This window comes from Suncus etruscus, chromosome 7, assembly GCF_024139225.1.
Source record: "Suncus etruscus isolate mSunEtr1 chromosome 7, mSunEtr1.pri.cur, whole genome shotgun sequence".
In the NCBI taxonomy this organism is placed as follows: Eukaryota; Metazoa; Chordata; class Mammalia; order Eulipotyphla; family Soricidae; genus Suncus; species Suncus etruscus.
Window position 1 is genome coordinate 79,458,720 of NC_064854.1, and position 27,234 is coordinate 79,485,953.

The 27,234-nt window shown below is 39.7% G+C and overlaps 1 protein-coding gene across 3 annotated transcripts in view; it reads left to right on the forward strand.

Annotated features, from left to right (window-relative positions):
• The window catches only part of DST (dystonin), a 541,070-nt gene that overhangs the window by 56,723 nt on the left and 457,113 nt on the right, over nucleotides 1-27,234 (forward strand). For all 3 annotated transcript variants that reach the window (XM_049776729.1, XM_049776730.1, XM_049776727.1), the window contains exon 3: nucleotides 11,513-11,713. In XM_049776729.1, coding sequence (XP_049632686.1) covers nucleotides 11,513-11,713 — 201 coding nt within the window. The remainder of the gene's footprint in view (nucleotides 1-11,512; nucleotides 11,714-27,234) is intronic.

The window sequence follows — 27,234 nt, forward strand, 5'->3', positions numbered from 1 at the left end:
CATCAATGACAGGGGTGGCTTTGCTAAAAGAAAGTTTCAGGGTTAGATAGTGGCTGGATCATTTTAGGATAAGCATAGTTTTCATGTCTAGAGTACTAAGCAATGTGGTAGTGAGGACTGTAAGAGGTGACCTATCCAATGTAGTATTGTCTGCCGCATCTTATATTTCAAGGTTCCTTTCCAGAAGAAGAAGACGAGGAGGAGGAGGAGGAGGAAGAGAAGGAGGAAGAGAGAGAGGAGGAGGAGGGAAGGAAAGAAGAGGGAGGAAAAATTAAAAAGTAAGAGAGAAAAGAGAGATAAAAAGGAAATGGTACTTTGCAAAAACGTATTTGATGAGCAGGACCTGTAACATAAGTCTGTGGTGTGCTGTTGCCTGTTTCAGTGGTAAGAATGTTCATATCCTTTAGGTCCTAATAGAAGACATAAACAAAAGGAAATGGTAAATTATCCAGACATTGTCATAATGAGCATTGTATATGGTATCTAGTATGATTGAGCACTGCAGCATAAAATTAGGGTGTCTACCCTAAATCCAAGAACCACTGTGACAAAGAAACTGAAGGGCTATTTTATACCTGATAAAATTAAGTCATTAAAACATATTGTTAGTAATCACTGCAGTGGAAGTCTCTGACTTCCAATCATATTCTGCACCTGGTTCTGTGGATAAATACATTAGGACATTATTATAGGCCTTTGTAGTTAGAGGTTGATTGCACATCTGTTCATTCTAAATCGCTGTTTTTGTTGTTGTTGGTTTCTTTAATGGATATTCAATGCTTTGTGTTGTCCCTCTTCTTCTTGATTTGAGACTTTTTCTTGCTATATGCTGACACCCATGGTGTTAGGAGTTTCTACCCTTTAGACCATTGTGCTTCTTCATGGAGTATTATATGTATATATGGTATATATTCTAATCAAAAGTCTGCCCCAAAACCAAAGTCCAGGCCCAGATGGGTTCACTAATGAAATTTTTCAAACCTTTCAAGAGGAAAAACTACCAATCCTTTTCAGGCTCTTTCATAAAATTGAAGAAACAGTTTTTATAAACTAACATCACCTTGATACCAAAACTAGATAGAGATGCTATCGAAAAACAAAATTACATACCAATATCCCTGGTGAACACGGATGCAAAGACCCTCAACAAAATTCTGGCAAATAGGATCCAATGCCTCATCAAGAAGGTCATTCACCACGACCAAGTAGGTTTCATCCCAGGAATGCAAGGATTGTTTAACATCCATAAATCAAAGTATCAAGTAAATAAAAATCATTCTGACAAGAGAAGTGAAAAGACATCCCATGAAAACTTCAAAACATTTCAGAAAGAAAGTGAAGTTTAGGTAAAATAGTCATTTTGATTTTGATTCTACCTACCAGTTTTTCCAGTTCCTTAGGAGGTAAGGCATTTGCCTTGCATGCAGAAGGTCGGTGGTTCGAATCCCATATGGTCCCGAGCCATGCTTCAGGTTAAACAGCAGAGATCCAGTTTTTGTTTTCTGTTACAGTCTTTTACTCTGTCTTATAATGGGGGAGTTTAGTCCATTGACATGTAAGGAAATTATTGACAGAGAGGGTTGTTGTGTTATTACATTGTGTAGGATTGTTGTTGTTATAATTGAGTATTTAGTTTGTATAATTAATCTGAGTAGGTCATTTAGAGTTGGCTTGGTTAGTGCAAATATAATGAGTTCTTTTTGTCTGAGAAAGTTTAGTCCTTTCCTTGTAAATGTGAGTTTTGTCAGGCAGTGGACTCTAGGTTGGAAGTTTCTTTCATTCAGTAGTTTAAATATGTCATTCCACTGTCTTCTTGCCTTAATTGTTTTAAATGGGAGATCTGATTTGATTCTTATGTTCTTTTTGGTTTTGTTTTGTTTTTGTTTATTTGTTTTTGGTCCATACCTGGCTACACTCAGGGGTTACTCCTGGCTCTTTGTTCATAAATCGCTCCTGGCAGGCATGGGGGACCATATGGGATGCTGGGATTCCAACCACTGTTGGTCCTGGGCTGGTCAGTTTGCAAGGTAAATGCCCTACCACTGTGCTGTCTCTCCTGTCCCATGTTCTTTCCTTTGTACTTCAGGTTTCTCTTTTCCCTTTTTCTTTTAAAGAATTTTCTTTTAAAGAATCTCTTTCTTTGCGTTTTGCTATTTGGATTACTCTCTGTTTTGTTGTTGATCTATTTGGGTCTAGTTTATTTGGAATTCTTTTTGCTTCTTGGATTTGTACAGGTGCTTCTTTTTAAATAGTGAGAAAATTCTCTGCTATTATTTCCCTCACTAATTGTTTTTCCCATTTTCCTTTTTTCTCCCCATCTGGTATTCCTATAAGTTACAGACTATTTCTTTTGTCTTTGTTCATTAGGTACCTTACATTTTCTTCCAGTGTTTTATCTCTTGTTTCTCTATTGACTTCTTTGTTGTTGCTGGCTTACATTTTGTCTTCAAGTTCATCTATGTGATTCTCTATGTGTTTATTTCTACTACTCTGGCTTGCTATCATGTTTGCAGTTCCCTTAGTTTCATGTGTATGAACTCTTTCATCTTCTAATAGAGTTCTTATTTCAGTTAGATGAATTGTTCATCTATGGATTTCTCAATTTCTTTGGTTATTGATTCTTTGAATTCCATTGCTAAGACATTAAATGCTGATTTTAGGCTCTCATCTATGAAGTTTGTTTTGGAGGACTTGGAAATCTATTAGAGTTTGTCTCCATATCCTCAGCTGCTGGTGTCTTCCTTAGTTTCCCCATTGTTCTTTGCATAGGTGGTTTGGGGTGCTGGAGTTTCAGGTTGTGTGCTTTTTTTTTTTGGTTTTTGAGTCACACCCGGCAGTGCTCAGGGGTTGCTCCTGGCTCTATGCTCAGAAATTATCCCCGGCAGGCACAGGGGACCATATGGGATGCCAGGATTTGAACCAACAACCTTCTGCATGAAAGGCAAATGCCTTACCTCCATGCTATCTCTCCGGTCCCGTGTGCTTTTTTTTTTAAGTGGTCTGTTTAATTGTGTAGGAGGTGGTTAGAGGTAGATGTATCTTAGGGTTTATTTATTCTAGGTATGCAAGGTTATCCAAGTATTTTAGAAATATTACCATCTAGTTTTTTGGGTTTTTCTTTTGGATTTGGAACTATATATATTCTTTATTTTTTAATTTTTTAAATTTATTTCGTTTTTTGGGTCACACCCAGAAGTGCTCAGGGGTTACTCCTGGCTCTATGCTCAGAAATTGCTCCTGGCAGGCTAAGGGGACCATATGGATGCTGGGATTCGAACCACTGATCTTCTGCATGAAAGGCAAATGCCTTACCTTCATGCTATCTCTCCAGCCCCCGGAACTATATATATTTTAAGGGAGAAAGAAGTTGGGCTTGGTCTGCCTAGGTTTGTCAGGTGTAGATTGAGGTGTCAGTGGGTTTTTGGGAGTAGGGGGACTTTAGTAAGAGTGTGTTTGTATAGATCCCACTGATCTCTCCTGGTCAGGAGGATGGTCTTCTGATGTCCCTCCTACTATAGGGGTGGGGAGGTGTCACTGACACGTGGTCCCTACCTTAAGCCTGCTCTTGCTTCCCAGCCCCTGCCCAAATACCGGTGGCAGGACTGGGTGGATGCTGCTTCTGACCTGTTGTAACAGTGGTGCTGTGAGTGCCACTATTGGGGGAAATGCTGCCCACCCTGTTGTTGTGTTTTATTGTTTTTTTCTTTTTTTGTTTTATGTTTGGTTTGATTTTGGGGCCACACCCAGCAGCCCTCAGGTCTTACTCTTGGCTCTGCACTCAGAATTTACTCCTCTCAGGCTCTGGATACTATATGGGATGACAGGGATCTAACCCAGGTCAGTCACATGCACCAGGAGTAATTTCTGAGTGCAGAGCCAGGAAGTAACCTGAGTGTCACTGGGTGTGAACCCAAAACAATCAAATAAACAGAAAGAAAGTTAGACATGGGTTTTAATTTGAGCTTTTTATAAGCAAATGTTCAGCTTTAGGTAGTTTCTTAACTTGATAAGCCTATTTGCTTCTCTATGAAGTAGATATTATAAGTTTAGTATCTAAATAGTGCTCAGTAAGCTATTATTAATATCTCCTTCAATTTGGAGGAGAGTTATTAAACAAGTGAGGCAGCACACATGTCTGTGGAAATGATGTGCATGGGAAGCCACTAATAACAGTACAATAAAACTTGGAACTTCAATCAATAAATTAAAAAATCACCTTCCTTTTTATGCTATTCTATATATCCTAATAGCTGGATTAAGTAATAGTATTCAGACTAGAAGGGATATAGCTTAATATCTGAAAACATAAAAGAAAAAGTATGCATTAAGATATTTTGTTTGTAGGCAACAGGATCTGATTAACTTAAACCTAAGGAGATTATATTACAAATAATAGAACAAATCTTCTATTTTTAAATCAATTTAAAAATCAGAAAAACAATGCATCTTTAATGTAGCCCTTAGTCTAATGAATAACCATTGATCTTTATACCATCCTCTTTTAATAATCTTCATAAAGAGGGAGCATTGGATATGTCTCTACCCATGAACTGCACCGGATTATGAAGAGTACAGATCTAGAGTGGATGGTAGAGCACCTTTAGTTAGCTTTATTTATCTTGAGATCTCAAAAAATGCTAAAATGTCACAGACTAAAAATGGCCCATCTACCATTAAGAGATTTCCTATGTCCATACCCTACTAGCCAAAAACAATCTTTCATGTGTTGGAGAGATAGTTTACCAGGCTGAATTGTAGACTGCATGCATTGGGTCTCGAGGGATCAACCCCAGGTACCTAACTAGAAGTAGACCCAGAGCATTGCCAGGTGTGAGCCCCTCACAACCCCCTAGAAAGATATAATCTATGAAAGATCAAATGAATAAAGATAAGAGCTGAAGAGATAGTAGGTAGCTCACCTGGATTCAAACCTTTGTTTGAATTTAGTTATTTAGTCCCCAAATAACTGCCATAGTGTAATTCCTTAGTGCAGAGCCAGGAGTAACCCCTGTTGATCACCAAACAGGACCCACTCCTAAACAAAATGAAACAAAACAAAACAAACAAAAAAACCCAAAAAACCTGAAATGAATAAAAATAGAAAATAGACTCCCCCCACCCAATCTTGTTAGCAATAACTATAAGAGCTTATAGCACCACCTACTGTTTTACAACAAAAATTTATCTGCTAAAAGTCCTGTGTTAGGGGCCAGAACCATCCTTGCAGGCAGCCAACCTGGGTTCCATTCTTGGCATTACATATAAACCTCTGAGCACCACCCGGAGTGATCCTTGAGTGTAGAGCAAGGAGTAATGTCCAAGCATCACCAGATGTGGCCGAAAACTACAAACAAACAAACAGAATCCTGTCTTTAAAAAATGTATTTAGGACAGGAAGATGTGCTAAATTAAGGGCTATAGTTTAGGGAAACAAAAGAATCTGACTCTCAGGTCTGATGACTCTGTATTATTTATAATATAGGTCATCATCAAGCAGAGCTTCTGGCATATGCTGCAACATCCAGAAAGTCAGTAAATAGAATAATGATAATTTTTTTTTACCGTTCATCATAATCCATGTCCTGTTCTAAGTAGCAAATATAAAAGACACCTCTTGTAACTCAGCAAGAATTGTTATGTGCATTTGACAGGTGAAGAAATTGAGCAGAAAGAAATAACTTGGCCAAGAGGACATGTATAGCAAGTGACAGACCCAACAGTTTAACCCACAGGAGAGTCAGTGCCTGACACTCTGAAGCAGAGAACTCTCTCTTGATGCTCTGCTGATTGTAATCTGGCGAGTGAGTCTATTAGCATGAGTCTGTGAAGACACGTGAGCGGTGGGCTGTGTTTTTCTGGCAGACTGGGGGAGGGGGACATATGGGATGCGGAAATTGAACCACCATCCATCCTATGTTGGCCAAGTGCAAGGCATATGCCCTACCAGCTGTGCTATCTCTTCTGCCCCAATACATGTTTATCTTTTAGGGTACCTTACTTTTGCAGAAGTAATGGACACAATATTCAGCCCACACATAGCTCATGCTTGCTATATACATTAATTTATATATTTTTGACATTCCCATGAAACAAGCATTCGATAGTTTATTTGTTTGTTTAGTTTGATGTTTGGAGAACCCCTGCTGATGCTTTGGGGTCTTTCCTGACATTGCTCAGATGGCTATGCAGTGCTGGGGACTGAACCCACACCTTCTGTCTACAAAGCACATATTCTAACCCTTTGAACTGACCCAGTGAATACTAGTTTTAAGCATTTAAAAGCTTTTAATTTCTTCCCACTTACCTTTGTTGCCTTAGTTGTCATTGTTGTGGCGATCAGGGATCACATATATGTGTGGCTGGGGTAGTTGCATATTTAGTTGCTGTGCTCAATAGGGTTTGCACCTGAGGTTGTACTGCTCCTGCTGTGGTGCTAGCACGCTGCTCTCCAGGGGTCATGCCCTTTTAGTTATGGTGTTTATTCTAGTGGTCACATTCTTAGGGGGTCATTTGCTCCCAGGAATTGTACTTCCTGACCATGGTCCTTAAACATTGTTCAGTGGTGCTAGCCCAGGGTCATACCCATTCATTGTGAGCCATTCTCATATTTGACTGTGCTGCATCATTTGTGGGACTAGTAGTGACAGAGAACAGAACTTCCAGGCATGGACAGCAGAGCTTCCAGGATTTTGCTCAGCACATTTGGCAGACCCAGAGGTCAAAATTATAGTTTTATACTTGTAAGACAGGTGCTAGTTTTAAGTTGATGAGCTTATGCCCTAGGTCAAAATTAAAGACTAGTTTTAGGTCCATTTCACAAATAAGTAAATGATTATATATATCTATTTGATATGTTGTTGTGTATGTAAACATTTTATGGGATTATTATGTTACTGACCCTACCCTGATCCGGTGATTGTGCCCTACCCTAGGGTGTGACCTGGCATTCTGCCCCCATCCTTGGGTGCTATCTGATTCTGCTTCCACCATTGGGTGGTATCTGATCCCACCATTGGGTGGTACTTGATTCTGGGGAATAAAAACAAGGGTCTGTGGAAGGCGAGAGGCTTTTTGGCTGGAACTGATGCTGAGACTTTGGACTTCAGTCTTGTCCACCGAATAAAGCTAATATTTCCACAAGCCTGACTGTCTGTGAGCTGTTTACCCGCCTTTTCACCTCAGAACCGCTGGCTGAACAAGGTGGCAGACGCGTGCTCCGAGCTGGAGGGGAAAGACCTCATCCTCCATCCCTCCATCAGTCAACCTTTTCAGAGGCTGACTTTCAACAATCTGTAAATGAACTATGACTAGAAAATAAAAGAGGCAGTATTTGAACACAAATTTGGCTACAGTATGGGTGCCATGTTAGATAGTATTTATTAAAAAATATTGGCTGGAGAGATATTATAGCATGTAAGGCACTTGTTTTGCATGTGACCAACCCAAGTTTTATTTTTAGTACCCCACATGGTCCTCCAGCCATTGCTGGGAATGATCCTTGAGCACAAGCCAGAAGTAAACTCTTCTTTGGTGCCACCAGTTGTGGCACCAAAACAAACAAAAACTAACTTGAATGTATTTAAATATAGCAGGATCAGTAGATGTCTACATACTGGTTTTTATATCTTGAGAAATGTGAATACAGATTGAGAAATAGAGAATAAAAATGACAAGTTTATGAAATATGTAAAAGTTCTTAAGTTGTTATTATAAGTAATGCTTTAATATCTTCTTGGCCATATTTGTTGACTACTGTGTCTCTTCTTTAGAACAGATACAGAAATGTGTATTTAACCAGTGACTGACCTTTGAAATGACTGTAGCAGCATACTTTTGTCTTAAAATTTTTGGGGTGGAGCATAGAAATAGCACGGAGGTAGGCATTTCCTTGGATGCAGAAAGACGGTAGTTAGAGTCCCAGCATCCCATATGGTCCCCCAAGCCTGCCAGGACTGATTTCTGAGCTTAGAGCCAGGAGTAACCCCTGAGCACAGCCAGGTGTGAACCAAATACAAAAACAAAAAAATTTTTTTGGTCACTATGATGAAGTTCCTGTACTGTTTCTAGAATTGGTTGATCACAGGAATTATGGCTATTACTATAAATCAAGCAGTTTCTGGTTTCTTTTTACCCATAGGAATAATTCTCCTAAAAGAGGAAATTTTTCACTTTGTGTGTGTGTGTGTGCGCGCGTGTGCGTGTGTGTGTGTGTGTGTGTGTGTGTGTGTGTGTGTGTGTGGTTTTTTTTTTGGTCACACCGGTGATGTTCAGGGTTATCCTGACAATGCGCTCAGAAATCACTCCTGGCTTGGGGGGACCATGTGGGATGCAGGGGGATCGAACTGCGGTTTGTCCTAGGTTAGCGCTTGCAAGGCAAACATCTTACTGCTAGCACCACCACTCCGGCCCCTCACTCTTACCAAATAAGTATTTCCAACTTTCTGCATGGTGACAGAAGCTAGTTCAGTAGCACTTTGCTAATTCTACCAGAGCACTAGAACAAGAAAGACTTCAACAGCTTTGAAGATAATGCTACCTAGTGATTCAACACATACTGGCTTGCAGAGGCTTTTAATTCCTTAATTGAAGAATATTTGCCAGAGGCACTTTTTAGTAAAATGGGAGTCTTGGTGGAATAGTGGTGGGAGGAAGGGATGGATAGAGAGATAGTACAGTGGGTTGGGCACTTGCTTTGCATGTGGCTGACCTGGGTTCAATCCCTGCCACTCTATATGGTCCCCTGAGCACTCGGGAGATCCCTGAGAGCAGACCCAAGAATAAGACTTGGAGTGTAACCAAAACCAACCTATCAACCAATCAAACAACACTAAAAATAATCATCACCTCAAAATGAGAGAAATTCTGGGGCCAGAGAGATAGAACAAGGGGTAGTGCACTTGTTTTGCACACAGATGACTCAGGTTGAATCTCTGATATCCTATATGGTCCCCTGTAGAATTACAGCCCTAGGATGGGCTTGGATGTTGGTGGATGGATGGAGGCCTTTGTCCTTAGGCCCCGGCCACGTGGCTCCATCCCCCATTAACCAGTTGGTCGCAACTTCAGGTGGTTGCGGTGGGTAGAAAACTCATCCAGAGACGAACATCAGGAAATATCAGTTTTATTTGCCCTGGCCATCACGTGTGTGGCCTATATCATAAACCTATTTAAGCACATGTCATTCTTAGCTTGCCCTGCATCTTAACTTCTTTCAGCCATGTCTCCTGCAACCTCCATGCTGGCCAAGTCCTTAATTCCCTCTTGCCCTTTAGGCAAAACCTTTTATAATCTCCCCAAGACCCCTCCCAGGAATGGGAGGGTTGGTCTTGCAGGTAAGATCAAGTTACACAGGAAGAATGGGGGGATGGGGTCACAGTCCCCCTAGTGAGACTAATTAAGAGAGAGGGGTGTATGTGCATGTATGTGTGCACAGAGATATAAAGGAAAATACACATATTTGCCTGCCTCTCTCCAGTGGAGGAAGAAGCCAGTGCCTTCTAGTATTTTCTTGTATGTCTTTTGCTTTAATATACCTTTTATTCCATACCAAAGTGTGGTGCTTTCTCCCACACCAAAAGTTTCTCTGTGACACCAGCTGGGTGTTCTGTTTAATTCAGTTCTGACTCCATCTATATCTGGAAATCACATTAGAGTTCACAGTTCTGCTCCCAACTTTAGATGCCAACTATAAGCAGTAGATCCCCATTTTCCCACAACAAAGTTGACTACAAATCAAGTTTCCCATGACTAGTTCACTCTTTGGATTTGTTCAGTCTGCTGGAACAGATCTCAGAACTCAGGAAAACACTTATCTACCTTTATTGGTTTAGTAAGGAAAAAAAAAAGTAGTACAATAAAGAATACTAATGAAGGGTTGGAGCAATAGCACAGGAGGCAGTGTGTTTGCCTCCTTGCACACAGTTAAACCAAGTTCAATTTCTGGCATCCCGGATGGTCCCCTTAACCTGCCAGGAATGGTGCAGAGCCAAGAGTAACTCCTAAACACTGCTGGGTATGACTCCCAAACAACAACAACAACAACAACAGCAACAACACAAATGTAGGGATTCCCAGGGTGTGATTTGGAAGAATATTTAGTTTGGGTTGCAGCCCTGTAGATTTTTAGGTATGTCATTGTATTTGCAGATACTGGAAGGTTGTACCATTGGGATATTTATGGATGCTTCTGCATATGAGTGTGATTAGTAATTAACTCCATTTCTCACCTCTTTCCCCTCTCTGGATGGGGACAGGGTCTGAAAATTTTAAACTTTCCAAACTGCTAATTTCCAAACTCCAAAATTGCTAATCCTGTCTTGGTCTTTTGGTGACCACCCCCCATCCCAGTGACTACCTAGTCACTTTCAAAGAACTCTTGTGCTCTTGAAATAACAGGATATTGGTTGCTCTATTTCTCCTCCAGGAACGAGAGGCCAATGACATATTACCTTATTATTCATTGTGTGATTGCTGGTTCTGACATAATTAGACTTAAGTCTGCTCTTGAATATAGTTGTCCTGATAGAAGTTCGCTCTTGTTATCTCCTTCATGCTCTTCCCTGGTTATTGTGTACTTCTAGTATTATAAGGAAGCTTTGGAATCTTTGGAATTATTTGGGTTGGAGAGAATCCAATATGAGCTTGCATACAGAAGAGGCATGAGAAAATGTTGATGTGTTTGGGGGTGAGAAGAACAATGACCTTGAGTCCATTTTTACTTCCTCTTTATTAATGTCTGTTCCTTTCAGTACTACTTTGATCTTGTGGGAATAACTTAAGCTCTTGTTTTGTCTTATTCTTCCTCTTTATCCTTCAATATAATATTTAATTCTTCACAATCATCGTGCAGACTCATCCCTATGTTTGTCAATGAGAACCACCCTGTAATTTTTAGTTCTATAGTATCCCATACTGCATCTGAACTTGAACATTTTTCCTTTCCTTTATGCTTTTGCTGCAATCTTTAATGGGGGGGGATACACATGGCAATGCTTAGGGGCCACTCTTGGCTATGTGCTCAGAGATTGCTCCCTGGTAGGGGGATCATATGGGATGCCAAGGATAGAACCCAGGTTTGTCCTGGGTCAGCCATGTGCAAGGCAAACGCCCTACTGCTGTGCTATTGCTCTGGCCCCTGAAAACATTTTTTGTTTGTTTTGAAGCCATATTTAGTAATGCTCAGGTCTACTCCTAGTTCTGAACTCAGAGATCTGTGCTAGTGGGCTCAGAGAACCATATGTGTGCCAGGGACCGTAACCTTGGTTAGTTACTTGCAAGGTGAATTTCTTACTGGCTATACTACCACACTGATCCCAGGATGAGAAATATTTAATATAGAGTTTCTGAAGTACTTTTGACATCAACTACATTTTGCTTGCATGTTGTGCCTTGTACATGTTTCACTTTGAGCATGTGAACAATTTCATTGAACTCAGTGACTTTGAGAGATGTTCATATCACTCCTTTCAGAGACTCATTCTTTATAAATCTGGCTTTGTTTTTTGTGTCACAGGGATTCAGAGCAAGCCCTCGGCATATTAGAAGAAGAGTTGCAGCAGCCGCAGCAACCCGTCTAGAAGAGCCTGTGCCAGTGGCAGAAGTTCATCATCAGAGTGAGCAAGAAATTTCAGTGAGGAAACGGAGAATCAAGAAGAACAGTCGAGTTCAGCCAGACTTCTATCACTCCATTCAAGGTGCTCCAACCAGAAGACCGGTAAGTGGAGGGTTGTCAGAGTTCTATCCTTCTATTTAAGGTGTTCCAAACCAGAAGACCTGTGAGTAAAAGGTTAGTCTCTTATTAAATATTTAGTTTATGGTATCATCCTTCTGTTTAAAAATAGATCTGATTTGGCCTTGGAGAGATAATACAGAGGATAGGTTGACTGCTATTTACCTTGCATATGGCCACCCAGATTCTATCCACATTATCCCATATGGTCTCTCTGCTCTCCAGGAGTGATTCCTGAGTGTAGAGCTGGGAGTAAACCCTGTGCAACACTGAGAGGGCCCCAAAACCCAAAAAACCCAAAAAACTAAAAATATTGATAAGATGAACCATATATAAATATATTGCTAATTAACACTGCTGCAGATGTTAATATGCTCACCTGAATTCTATATGTAACTTTTTTTTTGTTTTTTTGGCCCACACCCAGTGATGCTCAGTGGTTACTCCTGGCTATGCGCTCAGAAATCGCTCCTGGCTTGGGGGACCATATGGGATGCCGAGAGTTGAACCACCGTCCATCCTGGATCGACTGCATGCAAGGCAAATGCCCTACTGCCATGCTATCACTCTGGGGCACCTGCTCACCTAAATTCTAAATAGAAATGTGGTAGCATAGCTCTTGCCATGGTGCAGAGAGATAGCAGAACCAGAATCTGATCTGACTGATTTAAAACACAGAATTCTGAGCCATATTAGAGTTGGGGTCTAGAGTGAGAAAGGAAGAATCTGTTAGGTGAGGAGGTAGGAGGAGGAGAGGAAGGGAAATGTGATCAGTGGCAAAAAGGCTGCTGACACTGGTAGTAAGTTTGGAATTGGAACATTAAATGACTGAAACTCTGTTATTAAAAGCTTTGTAAAACAATGGTGCCTAAATTTAGAAAATATCATTTTCAGACTTTCACTAAAATATTTTTAGTGCTCTCATTTTACATGCCTTGAACATTAAAACATGTTTTGCTGTATATAAGGGAACCTAGATTTGTCCTTCCTCATGCTAATCTAGAGAGTGAAATTTGACTTGATGAAGCCTTGTGAGTAGTTAAAAAAGAATTGCCCTTCCATAGGGATTACTATTTACCAAGCACATTTGAAGATTTCCGGAAGCCTAAGCTCATTAACCAACAGCAATATTGGTTACTCCTGGCTCTGCACTCAGAAGTTGCTCCTGGTTCAGGGGACCATATGGGATGCCTGGGATCGAACCCTCGTCTGTCATTGGTCAGCTGCATGCAAGGCAAAATTTCCTACCACTGTGCAACTACCCTGGCCCAAAACCCAGAGATCTAAATAACTTTCTGAAGATTTTTGGGACAGGACTTCAGTTCTTAGCCTGCTTCCAAGTTCCTATTTCTACAATCTGCTGCCTTACTAGGATTTGCTCTTCAGAATCTCAAAACAGAATCATCAGTCAGCTATCCAGACAAGTACACATAATGCATATCTAAATTTTTTTGACTTTCTTTTTTTTTAATTTTTATTTTGAATTATGAGAACAAAAGATGCAAAGAAAGAGGACAAGGTAAAGTTACAGTGGAAGGACAATCACCCATAACATAATTCTCAGAAAAAGTCCCCTAGCTGATATCTTAACTTTGAACTTTCAGCCAAAGAACGTTAAGATAAATAAAACAGAATCCATGTGCAATTACTTTGTCCCTCAAGTCCCCAGATTGTAGCACATTATAATATTTCTTAACAGCACACAAGGCAATCTAAAGACATAAAACTTACGTAACTCCTTAAACATTAGAGACATAGTATTTTTTACATTTCCATGTACATGCTTAAGTTAACCTCAAATTTTAAGTGGGTGCGTTTTAAGGATTAGAGTCAAAGGAGCACAGTAAAAACGGTGTTAGAGTGGCAATTGTTGTTTGCATAGGCCCACCAAAATATGAGAGACATGGAAAGGAATAACCTTGGCCTAAATACAAAGAGATCCTACCCCTGAAGTTTCCTGGCATAAGACCAGCTCTAGGCTTCAGGCAAGTTATCGTCCGATCCAAGACATTGTCCGTAGTGCCAACACACTTTTCACACAGGGTCTGTTGTTGGTATCATGTTTCTGTATTAAAGATTCTGGAATCTGCATATCCTACATTGAAGTCATGATGTGGAGTGTCTTCTCATTTCACCTCACCATGAAAGGGCAATGCTGGAAGCCCTGTCCTGTAAGCAGGTTGTTGTTGTTAAGTCTTCTCAGTGTTAAGGGAAGTCTCTTTTGAGCAGGACGATGTCTGAGCAGTGGTAGGGTCTTCCGTGGTAGAGGATTGCTTCCAGGTGATGTTATAGACAAACCTCACAATTAAGGGGCAATACAGCAAGCCCTGTCCAGTAAGCAGGTTCTTGAGTAGATCGATGTCAGAGCAGCTGTAGGGTCTTCCCTGGTAGAGGAATGCCTCCAGGTGATGTTATATACAACCTTGGATGTTTTGTAAATGTCTTATGTAGATCAGGGGTTAATGGAGAACAATAGCACGCAAGTTCCTGTAACTGAATCATATGAGAAGCCTATATTACAGAAAAAAATTAAAATAGAACCTGGGCTCGAACCACAGAGAATGGACTACTATCCTGTAGACATGTCACCCCACTCTGATGTGCGTCCCCCCTCCCCCACACAACCATTGTTGCAAGAGAATCACCCATCGGTTATTGTGCAGCCTGGGAAGAGACCATTACCTGTGGAATCTCCAGACAAGCAGAGGAATCGGAGGATACACAGATGCAACTATGAGGGATGCAACGAAGTGTACACAAAAAGTTCTCACTTGAAAGCACACAGAATACACACAGGAGAAAAGCCCTACAAGTGTACATGGGAAGGATGCACGTGGAAGTTTGCTCAGTCCATTGAACTGACAAGACACTTTCGGAAACACACTGGCATCAAACCCTTCCAGTGCCCAGAATGTGACTGCAGCTTCTCGCGCTTCGATCACCTTGCCCTGCACAGGAAGTGCCACATGCTGGTGTGAAGGTCTCCGTCCCCCACCCACTTCCTCGGGGCTCCCCCAGGTTCCCGGCTTTTTCGTTGTCCTCTCTCCCATTCTCTGAAGCATTTTTTACATGTACGTTTTCCTTTGATTCAGCTGGCCCGAGTCTCCGAATTTTTATCATCCAAAACCTCCACACGGTCAGGAGTAGAGCTTATCTTGTCTTCCCTCTCCTTACCACGGGTCAGACCTAAAGAATGTGAACACTTTTTTTTTTTTCCGGGGATGCTAAGAAAACACTTAGAGATACATATAATGTAATGAGATCAAGGGAACATGTCACATTAACCCATTGTTGGTTTCTCTTTGTATTCCTTGAAAGAACGTCAAAAAGTAAATGTATTCGAAATATGGTATCCAGCTTGCTAGTCCTTGACAGACACACGCAATATCTATGAGCCCTGGGATCATGCTCTGTGATCATAATGAGAAGTGGAATCAGATCTTTCCCAGCCTGCTAGAATGGCAACAAAGTCTTGAGGGAGGGCACCTTGCTTTTACACTGCCATTCTCACATGGCACCAGCCAGCTTGGCTCGCTGTTCCTGTCCTTTCTTTTGTGCCTGCACTAAGCCGGAGGGTTTTGGACAGCTCAGGAGATGAGCAAAGCTGCTGAGTGTAAGTGGTTGGTGACCATCGGGACCTCGAGCAGAGGAGCAGCAGAGGTGATGAAGGAGGAAGGAGCTTCATCCTAGGTGGAAGTCTCGGGGGAATCATCATGGGGGAGCTGGGTAGTACATTCCCAGGGCTTTTGTGTCTGCATACAGGGCAGCTATGCTGAAAGGTATGGTCAAGCCAAGTCTACACACCTGTCCCCTAATCCTATGGTGGCCTTCACATAGACAATCAAGCATTGAGAGTAAGGATGTCACAAAAACATCCACTCAGTAATGTTACAAAAAACAAACAAACAAACAAAAACAACAACTATTGTGTTAAGAGTATAGATGACCTTTTTCTTTTACTCAACCTACTTACCTAAAGGGTTTTTGATATTTTTGCTTTATTCTGTTCTTTTTGGCCGGCCAGGAAGCTCTGGTTACTGAATTCCCCTACCAGATTTGGTCACACAACTTTTAGACAGACACTCTTTCTTCATGAGCTCCAACTGAGGTGCAAAATTGGCTCTTATTCATGTACACACATGAATATCTGCTCATGCTTTAGTTGATGAATCCAGTGAAAGGCCCAAGTGACACTATTTGTAAATAAGACTTGTGAGGCACACCAATTATTATTTGGGGGATCAATTTCCAAAAAATAGATAAAGAAAAAATAATTCAGGGATTCCAGATGAAACCCCAAAATTTCCATTTGCTGATGGAGCTGGTCATCTCATTACCAAGTTTCCTGTATGAAGAATAAACTGAAAATGACTGGTTGATATTGAAGCTGGAAAGCACCATTTGGAGGAAATTTTTCAAAAGCAGGCTTTTGAGCACCATAGTCTAAATGTTAGTGAGAAACTATACGTGGAAAGGCCATTGTACCAAATTTGAAGAAAGTGGGTCATGGTGGTCAAACATGGGTCCATAGATCCAAATGCTCCTTCATCACCCCTTCATAAAGGATGGAGAAAGAAGAATGGAATCCTGAAAATTCATCCCAATTACAACTCAGGATCCTACCCACTCTTACCTGAGAGGAATACATTGCTTTATTGTTTATAAAAATGCCCATGCTTGAATTACTTGGGAAGTCTACGAATTGTGTGGGGAGCTGACTTTCATAGTGCTGTGTTCATAAAGGAGTTGTCAGGACTTCACTTGTGACCCATCCACCAGCCCTCTGGACCATCAGAAGGGAAGGTAGTTGAGACATACAAAGTGATGTTATCTTGGCACTTGGTTTGGTTTTTAATTTTGAAGCACTGCAAAAATTGTATAGAAAATTAAAACATACTAATTGGGCTTTTGTTGTTTAATCTTTTACAACTACAACGTGACTTGAGGAATATAAATGGCTCTTGGAAAAGTGGCTACTGGTCTGTCATTTTATGTTTAGTCACATTTCTGCCAAGGTGTTAATTTCTTAAAATGGTCCCACAACACAGAAGAATTCAGTTGGAAAGCAAGGAATATTTGTGTTGAGAGAGTGTAACCCATTTATGTGTGTTCCAACCCACAGAAAAGGTGGAAAGGGGGGCAAGGAAGAAACAGTAGAGTTGATCTTTAAATAGCTTGGTGTATGAGACCAACTAGTAGAAAATTTCATGGCTTTCTCATGAAATTTGATGTATCCACTATGAAATATTGAAAATTTTTGGAGGGGGGCCCAGAGGGATAGTATGGAGGCAAGGCATTTGCCTTGCATGCAGAAGGATGGTGGTTCGAATTCCAGCATACCATATGGTCCCCTGAGCCTACCAGGAGTGATTTCTGAGCATAGAGCCAGGAGTAACCTCTGAGTGCTGCCGGGTGTGATCCAAAAACCAAAAAAAAAAAATTTTTTTTTTGTTCAAAGGAGCGAGCAAACCTCTGCAGAGGCTGCATTATGTGGTTTTAGATGATATTGCTTAAGAGTATTAGCAATTTATTAACAAAGATCCATTTCAAATCTGAAGGAAAACAAGAGGCTGTTCTCTACCATCATGCTAGTTTGTATACTTTTATTACTAATTGGCTCTTTCTCAAAATGTCCATATGTGTGTGTGTGTGTATATATATATATATATATATATATATATATATATACTTGTATTTATTATGATAGTTTAGGAGTTTAGTCTCTTAGTCATTTTTAGCTGTTAATATGGAAGACCTCAAATATAAGATGTCCTTAAATATGTGATTTTAAAGATATGCCATGTTACTATCAATGGTGATTTTTTTTAATTGCAATATTTTGAATTGATAATGTTTTTTTACACAGGAAATTATAGTGTTGTACACATTCTATTTAAGAGAATTCCTTTCACAATGATTCAGGTGTCATCTTGGGAAAGAAGTCAGAAAAATTAAATCTGAAATCCACTCTGTCTTAGAGTTCTAAATGTGAATCTCTACCATAAATGGGCATTAACATTATAAATCACTTCGTTTCACAATAGTATTAGAAGAACTATCAAGAGAAGGAAATCAAAGGAATCCAAACTGGAAAAGAAGTCAAATTATCTCTTGTTGCAGATGACATGATGATATACATTGAAGACCCTAAAGAGTCCACAAAAACTTTCCTAGAAACAATAAACTGATAGAGCAAAGGGGCCGGCTACAAAGTCAATTCAAAGTTGCATTTCTTTATACAAATAATGACTCAGAGGAGAAAGAGATCAAAGTGTCTATACCTTATAAAATAGTCTACAAAACTACCAAGTACCTGGGAATCAACCTAATAAGAGATGAGAGATCAAGAAATCATGGAAACTTAGAACAATCATAAAGTTTTTCTGAAAGACCTAAGATAGCTAAATTCATATTAAAAAACAAGAAACAGGGGCCAGAGAGATAGCCTGGAGGAAAGGTGTTTGCCTTGCATGCAGAAGGTCGGTGGCTCGAATCTCGGCATCCCAAATGGTCCCCCGAGCCTGCCAAAGGCGATTTCAGAGCATAGAGCCAGGAGTAAGCCCTTAGCACTGCCCAGTGTAACCCAAAAACCAAACAAATAAACAAAAACAAACAAACAAACAAACAAGAAACAATTTGAAGCTCTACTATAAAGCCATAACCATCAAAACAGCATGGTATTGGAACAAAGACAGACTTTCAGAACAGTGGGTCAGAGTAGAATATCCAGTGACAAATCTCCAAGTATATGATCAATTAATCTTTTACAAAGAAGCCAAGAATTTGAAATGTAATACAGACATCAACAAATGGTGTTTGAACAATTGGATAGCCACATAAGAAATTAAAGATTGATCCATATCTCACACTTTACACAAAAGTCAATTCTGAGTTAATTTAAGACCTTGAGATTAGATCTGAATCCATGAAGTTCATTGAGAAAAATATAGGCAGAACACTCCAAGACTTAGACCTCAAAGTTTTATTTGATGATAGGATGCCAATGGCAAGAAGTATAGCATCAAACCTGAAGATATGGGACTACATCAAACTAAAATGTTTCTGCATGACAAAAGAAATCCAGGATAAAATTAAAATATATCTAAATGGGGACCGGTGAGGTGGCGCTAGAGGTAAGGTGTCTGCCTTGCAAGCGCTAGCCAAGGAAGGACCGAGGTTCGATCCCCCGGTGTCCCATATGGTCCCCCCAACCCAGGGACAATTTCTGAGCGCTTAGCCAGGAGTAACCCCTGAGCATCAAACGGGTGTGGCCCGAAAAACCAAAAAAAAAGATATCTAAATGGGGGCCGGAGAGATAGCATGGAGGTAAGGTGTTTGCCTTGCATGCAGAAGGACAGTAGTTCGAATACTGGCATCCCATATGGTCCCCTAAGCCTGCCAGGTGGGATTTCTGAGGATAGAGCCAGGAGTAACCCCTGAGTGCTGCCTGGTGTGACCCAAAAACCAAAAAAAAAAAAAAGGCTAAATGAATGGGTGAAAATTTTTGCACTCAACACATCAGATAAAAATTTGATATGGTATACAAAGTACAAAGATTAAGTCCACAAAACCTAAAAACCCCGTCAAAAACTGGAGATAGGAAATGAACAGAGGTCTTCTGTTTTCTTCCTCTTCTCTGAGGAAAACCAACAGATGGCCAATGGCACATGTTAAAAAAATGCTCATCATCACTTATCTTTAGTGAAATCCAAATCAAGATAGCATTGAAATGTCATTTTATACCAGTGAGGATTACATATCAAAAATAATGGGAACAATCTCTGTTGGTAGGGGTGTGGAGAGAAAGGAACTCTTCACTGCTGGTGGGAATGTTGCCTCATCCAACCCCTATGGAAAACAGTATGGAAGGTTCTCAGTAAACTCATAATGGAGCTGCCAAATGACCCTGCAATTCCTCTTTTGGGTATTTATCTGCAGGACAGAAAAACATTCATCCAAGAGAATGTATACACATTGTTATTCATTTCAGCAGACCAGTTCTCCCAGCACCACTTGAAGAGACTTTCCTTGCTCCATTTTGCATTTATTGCCTCTTTATAAAAAGATTAATTGATTGTATGTCTGGGGAACATTCTCTGAATACTCAAGTCTATCCCACTGATCTAAGGATCTGTCTTTATTTCCAATACCATGCTGTTTTAAAGACTATTGCTTTGTAATACAATTTAAAGTTGGGAAATATGCCTCCCATATTCTTTTTCCTAAGGATTGCTCTAAGTATTCGTGGGTGTTTATTGTTTCCAATGTATTTCAGGAGTGTTTGATCCACTTCTTTGAAGAATGTCATGGGTATCCTTAGAGAAATTGCATTAAATCTGTACAATGCTTTGGGGAGTATTGCCATTTTAATGGTTTTAATCCTCCCAATGTCTCCATTTCCTTTCATCCTCTTTATTTCTTGAAGCAGGCTTTTGTAGTTTTCTTTGTGTAGGTCCTTCACCTCTTTAGTTAAGTTGACTCCAAGATATTTGAATTTCTGTGGCAGTAATATGAGTGGAATTTTTTAAGTGTCCATTTCATCTCTATCATTATTGGTGTATAAGAAGGCCATTGAATTTTGCATGTTAATTTTGTAGCCTGCTTTGCTATATGAATCTGTTTTATCTAGTAGCTTTTTCATAGTCTTTAAGGTTTTTGAATATAGTATTATGTCATCTGCAAACATTGAGAGCTTGACTTTTCCTTTCCTGTCAGGTTGCCCTTGATATATTTTTCTTGCATAATTGCTGTGGCAAGAACTTCCAGCACTATGTTGAATAGGGTTGGTGAGAGAGGGAAGCCTTGAGTTATATCAGATTTTAGAGGAAAGGCTTTAGTTTATCTTCATTGAGAATGATATTTGCCATTGGCTTCTGGCAGATGGCCTTGACTATATTGAGAAAATTCCTTTCATTACCATCTTTTTGAGTGTTTTTTTTTTTATCAAGAATGGGTGTTGGACCATATCAAATGATTTCTTTGCATCTATATATATATATATGATCATATGGTTTTTATTTTTCCTTTTGTTGATATGCTGTATTATGCTGATTGATTTATGTATGTTAAACCATCCTGCATTCCTGAATGAAATATACTGGGTCATGGTGTATGACCTTTTGGATGAGACCTTGTATCCTATTTGCCAGGATTTTATTGAGTTTTGTATCTGTGTTCATCAGAGATATTAATCTGTAATTTTCTTTATTTGCAGCATCTCTGTCTGGATTTGATATCAGGGTGATGTTAGCTTCATAAATAGTATTTGGGAGTGTTCCTGTTTCTTCAATTTTCTAAAAGAGCCTGAAAGAATTGGTTGTACTTCCTCTTGAAAGGTTTAAAAGACTTTGTTAGTGAATACATATAGGCCAGACTTTTATTTTGGGGAAGACTTTGGTTTACCATTTTAATTTCTTCAGTAGTTATAGGTCTATTTAGATATGCTAGATCATACTGGTTTAAAGTTTTTTTTTAGCGTCCTTTTGTAGTTCACTTCTAATTTCAGTGCCTTGTGATCTGAGAAGGTAGTCTGTACAATTTCTATCCCCTGAGTTTATGGAGGTATATTTTATGGGCCAGATGCAGTCTATCCTGGAGAATGACTCATGTGCATTGGAGAAGAATGTGTATTCAGTTTTCTGGTGATGGAGTGCCCTACTAGGCCACTTCATTCCATTTTCCCTTTCAGAGCTAGTATATTCTTGTTTGATTTCAGCCTGGTTGACTTATCAAGGGGTGACAGGGTTGTATTGATATCTCCACTATTATTGTGTTGCTATTAATGTCTTCTTTCAGATTTGTCAACAATTGTATTAATTGTACTGGTTCATCATTGGGTACATATATGTTTAGGAGTGAGATTGCTTTCTGTTGTACATATCCCTTGATTATTATGAAATGTCCATCTTTGTTCTTTATAACTTTTCTAAATCTAAAGTTTGTGTCATCTGATATCAATATTGCCACTCCAGCTTTTTTAAAGGACTTGTTTTCTTGGATAATTATCATTCAATATTTGATTTTGAGTATATGTTTGTTCTGACTATTAAGATGTGTTTCTTGTAGGCAGCAGAATGTTGGATTCAGCTTTTTGACCCATTTTGTCACTCTGTGTCTCCTAACTGGTACATTTAGTCCATTGATGTTGAGAGAAATAATTGTCATGGGATTTAGTGAGATCTTTATTTAGGAGTTTTGTGTGTCTGTTAGTTTGTCTTGTCTTAAAGTAGATCTTTCTTTTTTTACTTTTATTTTTATTTATTTTTTAGGTTTTTTTTTTTTTGGTCACACCCAGCAGCCTCTCAGGGGTTACTCCTTGCTCTGCACTCAGAATTTGTTTCTGGAAAGCTTTGGGGGGACCATATGGGATGCTGAAAATCAAACTGAGGTCCATCCAGTGTTGGTCACGTGCAGGGCAAATGCCCTATTGCTGTGCTATTTCTTCAGCTCCTCATTTTTTCTTTTAAGGCTGGTTTTGAGTCTAAAGTTTCTAAGCTGTTGTTTATTCATGAAGGTATGTGTATCTCCTTCAAACCTGAAAGTGAGTCTGGCTGGGTGCTGTATTCTAAGCAAAGCATTTATTTTATTGAGTTTTTTCACTATATCCCATCACTTCCTTGAGTTTATTGTGACAGGTCTACTGTAAATCTTAAGGATACTCCTTTGAAGCTAATTTCCCTTTTTGATCTTGCTATTTTCAGTATTCTATCTCTATCGGTGGGATTTGTCATTGTGACTAAGATGTGTCTTGGGGTGATTTTCTTTGGGTATTTTTTAGCTGGTACTCTTCTGGCACACAGGATTTGGTTATATGGAGTTTATCTGCATTGATATCCTTGACTGTTGGTTCTTCCAGGAGATTTTCTTCCTGTGTCTCTGGAACTACAATGATACTTATGTTGTTTCTGTTGAGTTTATCAAAGACTTCTATTTTCATCTTTTCATATTCTTTGAGGATTTTTTCCATAGTGTGATCATTTTCTTTAAGGCTATTTTCCACTCTTTTCTGTTGTATGGAGTTATTATGCATCTTATCTTCCAGTTCACTGATTCTGTGCCAGCTGCTGTTACTTTGTTAGAGAGGCTTTTCAGTGAGAATTTCATTTCATTGAATGAGTTTTTCAGTCCTGTTATTTCAGTTTGGAGTTTTCTGATTTCTATCTTCATATCCTCTTGATTCTTATTTGTAGTTTGTTCAGCTCAATCCATGCTATCTTTGATTTCTATGAGTATCCTCCATAGTTCTTCTCTAAACTCCTTATCTGAGAGGTTAAATAGTTAGATAGCAATTTTTGGGTCATCAGAGTTGCCATCTTCATTCTCTATGCATGGTGTTGGCCTGCATTGTTTCTCTATGATCTTTTCTTTTTTGTGCTGGAGTTCATTGGCTACGAGATGTGCACAGCAGCAAAGTGAAGCGGAACTCTTGTGTTCCTTTGGCTCTGCCCTTTGTGGTCATGGGCAGTGCATCTCTGATGAATTGCCCTCAGGGAATGAGTTTGCCATGTAGGTTCATAGTACAGGACGCAACAGAAAAGAGAGTTCACAATGTCTGCAGTGTGCCAGAGAACACAGCAGGAATCAGCTCAGCCCTTTGTGGGCGGGGACTGCTCACCTTTGAACAAGTATCCTCAGGGAATGATCTGGGCATGGATGTTCAAAGTGCAGGACACAGCAGAGAAGGCAAAATTTACAATGTCTGCTGTGTGCCAGAGCACACACCAGGAATCAGCCTAAAATAAAAATTTTAATTGAATTACTGTCAGATACACAGTTACAAAGTTGTCCATGATTGAGTTTCAGTCATACTGTGTCCTATACCCATTTCTTCTTCAGTTAGTACCTCCCGCCACCAGTGTTCTCAGTTTCTGCCTGTACCTCCCTACCTCCTTGCCTACCCCTGCCTCAATGGCAAACTACCTGTTCCTACTCATCCTACTTCTTTTCTTCCTCCTCCTGCTCCTCTTTTTCCTCCTTCTCCCCTCTTCCTGTACCTTTTATATCCTTACAGCACCAGTTTTTGTCTAGATTGATCACTTCCAACGATCACTATCATAGTGGTCCCTTCTCTGCCCTAATTGCACTTCCCTGCTCTTTGTGGCAAGATTCCTACCATGGACCGATCCTCCTGGGTCTCATTCTCTAGACTTCCTTTGGGGCTTTATCATTTGACTTTTAAGCTTTTGTGTCATTTGGACATTAATATACTTTAATTAAATCAATGAATAAATTATAATTATATCTGAAATTAATATTATGGAATGATTAGTATTGTGGTAAAACATTATAGGAGTTTACAGAATGGGGAGTTACTTTATTTCTTAACACTCCTCAAATAGGGTGGCCAGCTGGCAATTATCTAAAGGAAGAGATTGGATTGAATTGGGCATTAAAAAATTGACTAGACAGGGCCAGAGCCAATAATTCAGTGTAAAAATCACTTGCCTTGCATGTGACCAAGCCTGATTCATTCCTCAGTATTCTATATAGTCCCATAAACCCTGCCAGAAGTGATTTCTGCATACAGAATCAGGAGTAATTCTGAGCATTACCAGGTATGTCCTTCCCCACAAAACAAAACAAAATTTAAAAATTAAAATAAAAAATAGGCAGTAAGTGTTGGGAAATAAATCAAAGCATAGAGTGTGTGCTTTGCATGCCAAAGTCCTGATCTGATACCACTTGAGTTCCCTGAGCACCATCAGGAGCAATACCAAATACAAAGTATAGCTTTGGGGTACTTCTGGTCATGATTTCTAAACTAAACAAGATAAAATAAAAGATGGGGATCATATACAAGTTCTAAGCAGTAATCAAAGGAAGTACTAAGAATTGTCTGTGGAACCGGAGTGATAGCCCAGTGGTGGGATGTTTGCCTTGTATGTGGAGAACTTGGGACAGACCCCGGTTCAGTCTTTGGCATCCTCTATGGTCTCCCAAGCCTGCCAGGAGTGATTTCTGAGCACAGAGCAAGGAATAACTCCTGAGCATTGCTGGGTGTGACCCAAAAATAATTTAAAAAATTAAAAAAAATTTTTTTGTCTGAAGTGGGGATACATTCCAAACAACTGTTTTTCTGTTATTTTCTGTGCTTCATAGACCCATAGAAACAGGAGTAACATGATTAAATCATGATTTTAGAGTCAACATGAGCAGGGTGAACTACAGGAAAAGATAAAAGCTGCTATTGCCGAAATGTAGGCACAAAGTGATTAGGACTTGAACGTGAGCTAGATTCTAACCTGAGGACTCTTCCTACCAGTGTCTAATGATTACTGCTGATAAAGACTTTGAGATGACCTTTATTCTCTTTTTCTGATGGCTAAGGAACATAGATAAGAAGTTTGGAAAGAGCTATGGAGACTACTTTGTTGCTTGGGCAATCAAATACTGGGGAGCTTTCTTGTAATAGAGGTCATGTTTTATTTTCTCTGTCTATATGCACCCACTAGCTTTGGACTTGGAGACAGGAATTTACAAGAGTTGGTCATGAGGAAGATGTTAGTTTCTTATCTCAGATGATTTCTTTTTAGACTTTTGACCTTTCTGGCTTCTGCTGATCTATTTTTATGCCAGATGTGACCCGGAAGTGAGGATTTATGTCCTTTTCTGGCTGTGGTTAGTTGCTGCTTGTGCTATCTTCTGCCACATGTGCCTGAAGCCTGTTTCTAGATGATCATTTTAAGGAAAGGGGTATCTAAGGTTGTTACTACAGATTGCCACAAAAGCAATTTTTATTTCAGCTTACTAATAGAATATAAATAAATTAAAGGTGGTGAGTCAGGATTATTTCAGGAACTTTTTATGAAATATTCCAGGTATTTCCAGTATATATTTGAATGAAAGAAACAGGCCCATGAATTAAGAAACTGGAGACAGAGTGAAGATGAGAAAGTATGAGAATGGACTTTCAGCAAAATTTCTTCTTGATGACTTTTTTTGGGGGGGAGGGTTGTTTTTGGGCTAAACTCAGCAGCGCTCAGGGATTACTCCTGGCTCTGCATTTAGAAATCACTCCTGGCAGGCTTGGGGGACCATATGGGATGCCGGGAATCCAACCTGGGTCTGTCCTGGTTCAGCCGTATGCAAGGCAAAAGCCCTACTGCTGTGCTGTTGCTCCGGCCCTGATGAAAACTTCTGATGAAGTCTGAATGTATCAGATGTTAGAACCTTACCTGCTCAGGCCTACTTGTTTTAAATTTATAATTTATATTCAGTTTTCCTATAAGAATTTATCATCCAGAAGTGGCTCAATGGTAGAGTACCTGCCTTGTGACTTGACAACTGAGTTTGATTCCTGACATTTTCCCTAACTAAGCTAAACATTTTTTAAATTTGTTATTATTGTTGTTATTATTATTATTGTTGTGTTGTTTTGTTTTGAGACCACACCTGGAAAGAGTCATGGGGTTGCTATTGTTCCTGGATCTGCACTCAGAAAGTATTTCAGGCAGGCTCGGAGGACCATATGGGTTCCTGGGAATTCAACACAGGTTGGCCACGTGCAAGGCAAACACCCTACCCGCTGTGCTATTGTTCTAGCCTCACATTATATTTTTAATATAAAAATTTAAATTGGGGCTGGAGTTATAGCCAGAAGTAGGGCATTTGCCTTGCATGCTACTGACCTGGGATGGACCCGGGTCCGATCTTCACATTCCCAAAATTTATTTTTAATTTATTTTTAAATTTAGGCACTGTGTTTTACAATAGTATTGATGATAGATGGTAGATAAAGGTGAGATCTTTGTGTTTTGTCTATTTTGTAGTGCCAGGGATCAAATCCAGAATATCATACAAAGCAGACACTTTACAACTGATCTTCATCACCTAATCTATGCTTTTAAATTATTATTTTTGTTTTGTTTTGTTTTATTCCTTTTGTTTTTGGGCCACACCCAATGATGCTCAGGGGTTACTCCTGGCTATGCACTCAGAAATCATCTCTGGCTTGGGGGACCATATGGGATGCTGGGGATCGAATCAAGGTCCGTTGTGGATCAGCCACATGCAAGGCAAATGCTCTACTGCTGCGCTATTGCTCCAGCCCCTCAAATTATTATTTCAGTCAAAATTTTATAAGATGGCATCAAAAATTATAACTCCTGAGCCTCTTTTTTACCTTGTATTTTGTTGAACCTCTTTTTGTGGCAGACAACTGGGAATTATCAAGTCTTTCTACCTGATGAAACCACTCAGGTCAATCTGCTAAAGTGTAGTAACTTTCAGGCTAAAAGTGTTGTGTTTGCAAGAAACTCTCAAGGCCAGAAGACAGTGGTGGAATATTGTGACAAGATTGAATGAAATGAATGCCTCACCAAGAATACTGCACCGAGCCCGACTCACATTCAGGTTTGAAGGAAGGATACATAGCTTCATGGATAAACAACAGTTCAGAAACTTCACAGATGAAAAACCCACCTTAAAGGAAAAACTGAAAGGTCTACTTTAAGACAAGAGATACCAACAAACACAGCAAACTTATCTACAAAGATGACATTAAATCA